The sequence below is a fragment of the Physeter macrocephalus genome, chromosome 3 (genome assembly GCF_002837175.3).
Source record: "Physeter macrocephalus isolate SW-GA chromosome 3, ASM283717v5, whole genome shotgun sequence".
NCBI lineage: Eukaryota > Metazoa > Chordata > Mammalia > Artiodactyla > Physeteridae > Physeter > Physeter macrocephalus.
Window position 1 is genome coordinate 3,726,011 of NC_041216.1, and position 9,803 is coordinate 3,735,813.

Genomic DNA, 9,803 nt, shown 5'->3' on the forward strand with positions numbered 1-9,803 from the left:
ATGGAAAACCAGGACCTACTGTACAGCACAGGGAACTCTGCTCAGTGTTATGTGGCAGGCTGGATGGGAGCGGAATTTAGGGGAGAATGGATACATGCATATGTATGGCTGAGTCCCTTTTCTGTGCACCTGAAACTATCCCAATATTGTTAATCGGCTATACTCCAATATCAAATAAAAAGTTTAAAAAAATTTATAGTTTTTCTTTGTTTAAGTATTGTCAATGTATCTTGTTTATATTTAAATACTCAGTTCATCTAAGTCTTTCTTTTTCTTGGAGGATATAAAATTGGAATTTATTTTTTTCTCAGTTGTCCTAAGAAAATTTATAACCTATATATTCCTCACCAATCTGAAATGCCACCTTTATCATTTACCAAGATTACATATACTTAGTTAGGCCTGTTTCTGGTACCAATACACTATTTAAGATTTATGATACATTTTAATATCTAAAAGTTACCACTCATTATTTTACTTATTCAGAATCTTTCTGGCTATTCCTCTGTCTTTAGTCTTTCAGATTAACTATAAAATGTTTTATCATGTGCCCTTCACAAGCTGCTCTGGGATTATAACTACTGGGCTCTATTCTTTTTTTTTTTTTTTTTTTTTTTGGCTGCATCGGGTCTTAGTTGTGGCACGCAGGCTCTTCGTTAAGGCATGTGGGCTTCTTTCTAGTTGTGGTGTGCAGGCTTCTCCGGAGTTGTGGCATGTGGGTTTTCTCTCTCTAGTTGTGGCACAGGCTCCAGAGCACATGGGCTCTGTAGTTTACGGCATGCAGGCTCTCTAGTTGAGGTGCGGGGGCTCAGTAGTTGTGGCGCCCGGGCTTAGTTGCCCTGCAGGATGTGGGATCTTAGTTCCCCAACCAGGGATTGAACCTGCATCGCCTGCATTGGAAGGTGGATTCTCTACCACTGGACCACCAGGGAAGTCCCTCTACTCTTTTTTTTAAAGTTCATACATCTCTTCTTTAATAATTCACTGAAGAATTGTGATAAGGCACTGATTATCAAGTTTAGCATTCTGCACAGAATCTACCATTTTCTCCTTTTGAAAATCTAGATTTTGCTCACCTGTAGTCTTCTGAAACATTCTCCATTCTCCCTAGTTTATCAACATATGCCATAAATTCACGTTCCTTCTGCACACTAACATATAAATCATCTACGTCTGGAGCCTTGAATTAATTTAAGACAACTTGATTCCTTCTTAATCTCACTTATCTTATGCATAAATACCATTTTTAAATGAATAATTATATCAATAAACCATTTTTCTTCTTAAAGAAGATGAACAGTAAGTCTAATTCCCCAATCAGTAGGCTTATTCCCTCCTTAAAACACTAAGATTCCAAGAGCGCTGTACATTATTTTGCCTTAAACAGTAAAACAGCCTCTTAAATGGTCCCCCTGCCTAATATCAATCCCTCCCCTTTCGATCCATCCTACATACACACCAGATGAATCTAAAACTCCACGTCTCTACTTTAAAAGTTCGTAATGGCTCTATAACAGGGGTCCCCAACCCCCGGGCCACAGACCGGTACTGGTCTGTGGCCTGTTAGGAACCAGGCCTCACAGCAGGAGGTGAGCAGTGGGGGAGCAAGCCAAGCTTCATCTGTATTTACAGCTGCTCCCCATCGCTCACATTACCGCCTGAGCTCCGCCTCCTGTTCAGATCAGCTGCAGCACTAGATTCTCATAGGAGTGCGAACCCTACTGTGAACTGCACATGTGAGGGATCTAGGTTGTGCACTCCTTATGAGAATCGAATGCCTGATGATCTGAGGTGGAGCTGAGACCGTGATGCTAGCAGTGGGGAGCGGCTGCAAATACAGATTACCATTAGCAGAGAGGTTTGACTGCGCAGATACCATGATAAATCAATTGCTTGCAGGCTCATATCAAAACCCTATCAGTGAGTGGCAAGCGACACTTAAGCATCTGGTGGCAGGCTTCATTGTGGCAAGTGAGTTGATGTACTTCACTTGTACAGCTGCATCTGGTGGCAGGCTTTAAGTCAGAATCCGACACATTTTAGTCTGCGCGTGGCCCACCCATTATTTTATTTACTTCCGTCCGCATTACCTGCATTGTGCACTTTCATCAGCCACAATTTTGGTAAGCCCACAAGCTAACCCTAGCCAGGATGAGTAAAAAAACAAACGTCACTGGAGAGCTTCTTTGAAAAGGGGGAAAGACCCAGTGATGAGAGAGCAGAAGACTCTAAGACTGCCAACAAAAAGAAAGCTACATTTAAAAGAAAATACCAAGAGCCCTACTTAAATTACGGGTTCATTGCAACAGGGGATTCACATTCTCCAAGCCCGCTTTGTATAATATGTGGCCACCGGCTATCCAACGAAGCCATGAAACCTTCAAAACTGCTTCGCCACATGGAGACCAAGCACCTGCATTGAAAGACAAGCCTTTGGAGTTATGCAAAGGAAAAAAAACATGAACACAAAGAACAGAAGCAATTATCGAAGGCCACCACTTCATCAAATGTGTCTGCACTGAGAGCATCATTCTTAGTGGCTAACCGCATGGCTAAAGCTAAGAAGTCCTTTACTACTGGTGAAGAGTTGATCCTGCCTGCTGCTGAGGACATTGGCATGAACTTTTAGGAGAGGCTGCAGTTCAAAAGGTGGCACGTGTTCCTCTTTCGGCTAGCACCATAACTAGACGAATTGATGAAATAGCAGAGGATACTGAGGCACAATTGTTAGAGAGGACTGATGAGTCACCATGGTACGCAGTCCAGGTTGACGTGTCTACCGATGTTGACAGCAAGGCGACAGTGCTTGCTTTTGTGAGATATATTTTTCAGGAGGATGTGCATGAGGATATGTTATGTGCACTTTTGTTGCCAACCAGCACCACAGCTGCGGAACTATTCAAGTCTTTGAACGATTACATATCAGGAAAACTGAATTGGTCATTTTGTGTTGGTATATGCATGGACAGAGCGGCTGCCACAGCTGGATGGCTTTCTGGTTTCACTACTCGGGTCAAAGAGGTCGCTTCTGAATGTGAGTCTACGCACTGTGTCATCCACAGAGAACTGCTGGCTAGCCGAAAAATGTCACCTGAACTTAACAACGTTTTGCAGGATGTGATTAAAATTATCAACCACATTAAAGTACATGTGCTTAACTCACATCTGTTCGTGCAGCTCTGTGAGGAGATGGATGCAGAGCACACACATCTTCTCTTTTTAAAAAAAAAAAATATTTTTTTTTCTTTATTTATTTGGCTGAGTCGGGTCTTAGTTGCGGCGTGCGGGCTTCTCTCTAGTTGTGGCACACGGGATCCACAGCACAAGGATTCGGCTGCCCTGCGGCATGTGGGATCTTAGTTCTCTGACCGGGGAGCAAACCCGCGTCCCCTGCATTGGAAGGTGGATTCTTAACCACTAGCCTACCAGGGAAGTCCCACGTCTTCCCTTATACACAGAAGTGAGATGGCTTTCTAAAGGTAGATCACCGGCCAGAGTTTTTGAGTTAACGAGAGCCGCTCCAGAGATTTCTTTTAGAAAAACAGTCACCACTGGCAGCACATTTCACTGACACAGAATGGGTCACAAAACTTGCTTACTTGTGTGACATATTCAACCTGCTCAACGAACTCGATCTGTCACTTCAGGGGAGAACAACAACTGTGTTCAAGTCGACAGATAAAGTGGCTGCATTCAGAGCCAAACTGGAATTATGGGGTCGACAAGTGAACACTGGGATTTTTGACATGTTTCAAACATTAGCAGAGATTTTGAAAGAGACTGAGAGAGGGCCTTCTTTCTCCCAGCTGGTGCATGATCACATATCTCAGCTTTCAAAAGAGTTTGAGCATTACTTCCCAACCACAAAAGACCCCTGAACTGGGAAGGAATGTATCCGCGACCCATTTGTGAATAAGCCAGGTGAACTAACTTTGTCTGTGCTAGAAGAGGATCAACTGCTTGAGATCGTAAATGACAGTGGCCTTAAAAGTGTGTTTAAGACAACTTCAAATCTCCATATGTTCTGGATGAAAATCAAGGTGGAATATCCTGAAACTGCCACAAAAGCACTGAAAAGCCTGCTTCCATTTCCAACATCCTGTCTTTGTGAAGCAGGGTTTTCTGCAGTGACAGCAACCAAAACGAGATTACGGAGTAGACGGACATAAGCAACACACTTCGGGTGTCACTGTCTCCCGTCACCCCCAGATGGGACCATCTAGTTGCAGGAAAACAAGCTCAGGGCTCCCACTGTTTCTGCATTATGGTGACTTGTATAATTACTTCATTATATTTTACAATGTAATAACAATAGAAATAAAGTGCACAATAAACGTAATGTGCCTCAGTGGTTAAGAATCCGCCTGCCAATGCAGGGGACACGGGTTCGAGCCCTGGTCCAGGAAGATCCCACATGCCAAGGAGCAACTAAGCCTGTGCGCCACAACTACTGAGCCTGCACTCTAGAGCCCGCAAGCCACAACTACTGAGCCCACGTGCCTAGAGCCTGTACTCCACAACAAGAGAAGCCACCAAAATGAGAAGCCCGCGCACCGCAACGAAGAGTAGCCCCGGCTTGCCGGAACTAGAGAAAGCCCACATGCAGCAACGAAGGCCCAACATAGTCTAAATTAATTAATTAATTAATTTAAAAAAAAATGTAATGCTCCTGAATCATCCTGAAACCATTCCCCCCGTCCCCCGACCCCATCCATGGAAAAATTGTCTTCCACGAAACCAGTCCCTGGTGCCAAAAAGGTTGGGGACCACTGCTCTATAAGACTGCAAACTCATTATGCTTTTAAAGATTTTCATAATCCAACCCCAAAATGCTACTTTTCACTACTCTTCTCTAAGACCCTTCTACTCCTAACAGACAACTGTGAGCTGGAGTTTAGACAGGTGACTGAGTTAAGGAAGATATTCTAGCTGAAAAAAGGAGTTGTGACAGTCACACAGGAGAAGTTGGAGAATACACAAACTTCCAGGAGTTTTCCTCTGAAGATCTCTAATTCTAATTCAGGAAGGAGAAAATATCCTAGGAATAAGATCTACTGGGCAGTGAGGGGAAGGGGTTTTGACTCATAGCTTCTCAAAGGCAACAAGATCTGGGCTCTAGCCCTATCAGTGAACACTCGAAGACTCCAGGACACAGAACATTATAAAGTGCTGCGCCATGAGGGCAGAGTGACCCAGACCAAAACATCCTGATGGCACAGTTCACCTCTTGTCTGAGATGAACCTACTCATTCCCTCTTATATGCATAATGTGGCAACAGAACTCTGGAGCATCCTGAGTCATTAAGTCAATTACCAGCTGAAAAAGGCTGGGCCAAATATCACTGCCAAAAAATAAGGACACTGATTATGAGACCACTTGTTGGTAGTTTGGAAAGCAGAAAGTCCTGCCAAAAGACACTGCCTATGCCTAAGGATAAGCTGAGGTCCACTTAGTTTTCTTCTTCTTCTTTTTCTAGTGAAGAAATTGGTTTTAATTATATGAGAAGTAGATGCTCATTGCTGAATTTTCTTAAGAGATAAGCAAAAATAAGGAAATAAAAATTGCCAAAGTTCTCTCCCGAGAAAACCACTTTTGGAATTTTGGTATATACCATTTCAGACTTCTTATAGATGTGGAATATGTGCACAACGACATGTGTACAAGGATGGGCACGAGTGTATGCAATTAAGAAAAATTGAACCGTACTTCCCTGGTGGTGCAGTGGTTAAGAGTCCGCCTGTCAATGCAGGGGACACGGGTTCGATCCTTGGTCCAGGAAGGTCCCACATGCTGCGGAGCAACTAAGCCTGTGTGCCACAACTACTGAAGCCCAAGCACCTAGAGCCTGTGCTCCGCAACAAGAGAAGCCACCGCAATGAGAAGCCCATGCACTGCAACGAAGAGTAGCCCCCGCTCGCCACAACTAGAGAAAGCCCGCCATGCGCAGCAACGAAGTCCCAACACAGGAAGGAAGGGAGCTGGGGGAGGCGGGGGGAGGAAGAAAGAAAGGAAGGAAAGCAGAGAGGGAAGGAGGGAGGGAGGAAGGAAGATTGAACCAATCTAAATGTTCATCACCAGGACACTAGTTATATTAAAAATCTGTATGGATATTCACACACACTTTTACTTACTTATGTTGCTTCATAAGTGACTTCCATTCAACAAGTTCCATTCAATAAGTTGTATGAAATAACAGCACAATAACATTTTTTCCCTGACTGGCAAAAGTTAAAAATCATGCATATAATAAGTACTGGTGAGGACCCAGGGAAAGGGTATTTTAGTGTTTCATACATTATGAAACAACAAAAACCAAAAAAGCTGTTTCAGGTGGGAATTTGGTCAGCTGTTTCCTCTGTACCATGTACATTAGATTTGAATTTCTTTTTCTTTTTTTTGGCCACGCCGCACAGCATGCAGGATCTTAGTACATCAGCTAGGGACTGAACCCATGCCCCCTGAGTGGAAGCGTGGAGTCTTAACCACTGAACTGCCAGGGAAGTTCCTAGATTTGAATTTCAATTCCAGTGTTATCATCTTCCATTTTTTTGCTACACTTTCATCTTTGTTGGCCAATTCCCTCTTTCAGTGATCCATCTTTGTAAAATGTCAGGTGGATTTATAGCTGGGAGCCCAGGAGGCAAGAAGACTGCATGCTCTGAATCACTGAATAGCAGATGTGCAGTGACCAGTCACCAGCAGAATTTGAAAAGCGTGACATGATGGGTCACTGCATGAGCATCTGTTATTTGCACAGTTATTTGTGGACTGAAGAACTAGCAGGGAACTTGTACTTTATGCAGTTATGCATGTAACATACCGTGGTAACTGAAATTTGAACCTGCTGAGGGACTGGTGTTACCTACTAAACCATGGTAAGTGAAATGTGTGTATATCAGAACTGTGCAGAGTGAGGACTGCCAGTACCCTGCAGCCATTAAAGAAAACAAAGATCTATATAAACAGACAGGAAGAGATCTCTAAAGCGTTGTTAAATACAAAAAATAATGTCTCAGAACATTATATAAAATATGTCCCATTAACGTAAGGAATATTTTTATATGTATGTATGTAAATTGGGTTTATTCGTTCAACAAATACTTATGGAGTACCTACACCATGACTGGCATTGTTCTAGGCAAAAGTCACAGCAGTGAAGAAAATATGTAAGGTCTCTGCCCCCTTGGAGTTTAAAAGTCTTGTCTGGGTGACAGATAAAAAGTAAACGAATAAACAATAAGATAAATGCAAATAGTTGTAAGTGCTTCTATAAAGAAAATAAAATAAGGTGATATGCTTCACTAAAGAGCGACAGAGGGGGTATTCCCCGGCAGTCCAGTGGTTAGGACTCTGCGCTCTCACTGCCAAGGGCCTGGGTTCAATCCCTGGTTGAGAAACTAAGATCCCACAAGCCACGTGGCTCAGCCGGGGGAAAAAAAAAAAAAGAAGAGCGACAGAGTGACGCTATTTTAGATGAGAGTGGTCAGAGAAGGCCTCCCTGAGAAAGTGACGCTGAAGATGGGGACTAAACTAGGAGCCAGTCATGTTTATACAAAACCACCTTAAATTTTTTATGAAACAATATAGAGAACATGCAATTAAACTATAACAGCACATATAGCAGGTCAGGACAGAGTCTATGAAGATACAGAGATATCACAGGAAGAAGAGGTCTTAAAGAGTTTGGCTCCTTTAGAAATCGGTACACAGAAAAGGGATACAGGATGAGCTGAATTAAAGCCCAAGGTACCTACAAGTATGGATAAGACCCATCATTTCAAATAAACAATCAGGAAGGAGAGAACAGACTTGGCAATTTCCAAGAAAAAGTCAAAAGCAGTGTCCCAGCATCCATTATAGGCAGAAAGTCTCAGGTCGAAGGCTTTGATTCCAATAACTGGAATTCCTGGAAAAGTGGGCAGTCAACTCAAGCAGCTCAGTGGAGATTCTAAGAGGTATACTCTCTGTCTCTGTTGAAAGTATCTGCTAAGCATGTGTGGCACAGGGTATCTGCTTAGCGTGAGTTCAACATAATTCATGCTTCCCCTTTCATAGAGTTGTTCCCAAGAAGTAGCTGCCTACCAGAGACTACGTTACCCAGCTCTCTTGCATCTGAGACTAAATGACTGGCTCACCAATGAAATGTGAATGCAAAGGACAGGTATCACTTCGGAGCCAAGGGAGTTAAGAAGAGGATGTACTTTCTCCACCCTCTCATTCCATCTGCCCTAAGTTCTAAGAGAACTTAGGGGCACTTAGGGAATGGCAGAGCCATATAAGAAGAGACTGGGTCTCTGACTTACCACATAAAAGGATGTCACCTGCTGACACCCAAAATACTCACACTGGGCTATTATGTGATTAAGAAATAAACTATTGTAATAAGCCATTGAAATTCTGGGGGTTTTGCTACAGCAACTTGCATTATGCTAACACAGGTCAACAAGGACTGCAGAGAGAGAGAAGCCTAATAATGGTAGGAGCCAAAAAATTAACTTTAGTAGAAAGCTGGCCAAGGAAAAAGAAAGACTGACAAATATATGCTAATGAATGACATACCTCATATTCTGGTCCAAAGCCAGCATAGCCACAGAACCTCCCAGAGAGTCTCCAGAGATAAGGGATTCCTCCGAAGAGAAGAATAAGCTATAAAACAAAGCACATGTTGGTCACATTGAAGCAGTACTAGAAACTATCATATGAAAGTATGTTAAAAAAAAAGAGAGATCTTATTTAGGATAAAATATGCATTTAGACAGATACAAACCAATTGAGATACTAAGTTTAGACTGTTAAAAGGTTTTTGCCTGTACACTTTATATGGATGAACTGTATGATTTGTTAATTTACCTCAATAAAGCTGTTTAGAGGAAAAAAAAAAAACTTTTGCCAAAAGACCACAAAAGACCTTAATAATCAGGAAATAAGCCTTAGCCTTAGAAAGGCTAAGCAACGTGTCAAAAATCCCACAGCTAACAAGTGAAAGAAATGGAATTTGAGCCAGGCTTTATGGTTCCATAGCTGGCTTTTCCTTGAAAGGAAATAGCCTCTTGGTTAGGACAAAGTATTAGTATCGGTATAAGTAGAGAGTCATGTCCACTTACCATGTTGGGGGACAGAATGGGCTATCAGAGCCTTCTCTGGGTCAGGAAAAAGTGAATCCTGAGGTAGGAGTCAGGGTACCATAGGAGTAAGGCACTTTCTCAGCACCACCCTTTGTCTTGGGCAGATAAAGCGAACACAGATATTCACCAAACCAACAAGACATATGAACGAGGGAGCAGCTCTTAAAATGTGAAAAGAATACATGCTTACAAAACACGACTTCTCACAACAGATACCAAGTTCGTGGAATCATTTTGCCCAGAGGAGTCAACGTACTGTTTCTTCACTTGTGGAGCCCCGGGAACACAATGATCACACTCCTTGGTTAGAAGCACAATATTCCCATCCGTTCAGACAATGGTTCCTTGTGGCTTTGAGGGTTTTGGGCACTATCATCTATTTCTTAGGTGTCCTTCCAATCTACTTTCCATTTTTATATATGTATCCATAAATAATAGAGCGGTTTACATATGCTTTTTAAGAATATATATACAGGGGGGCTTCCCTGGTGGCGCAGTGGTTGTGCGTCCGCCTGCCGATGCAGGGGAACCGGGTTCGTGCCCCGGTCTGGGAGGATCCCACATGCCGCGTAGTGGCTGGGCCCGTGGGCCATGGCCGCTGAGCCTGCGCGTCCGGAGCCTGTGGTCCGCAACGGGAGAGGCCACAACAGAGGGAGGCCCGCATACCGCAAAAAAAA

At 43.1% G+C, this 9,803-nt stretch overlaps 1 protein-coding gene across 1 annotated transcript in view; it reads right to left on the bottom strand.

The window, feature by feature from the left end:
• Positions 1–9,803, bottom strand: part of ZMPSTE24 (zinc metallopeptidase STE24) — a 56,060-nt gene that overhangs the window by 29,432 nt on the left and 16,825 nt on the right. The window contains exon 3 of the mRNA XM_024125561.2: positions 8,561–8,647. Within this exon, the coding sequence (XP_023981329.1) occupies positions 8,561–8,647 (87 nt within the window). The remainder of the gene's footprint in view (positions 1–8,560; positions 8,648–9,803) is intronic.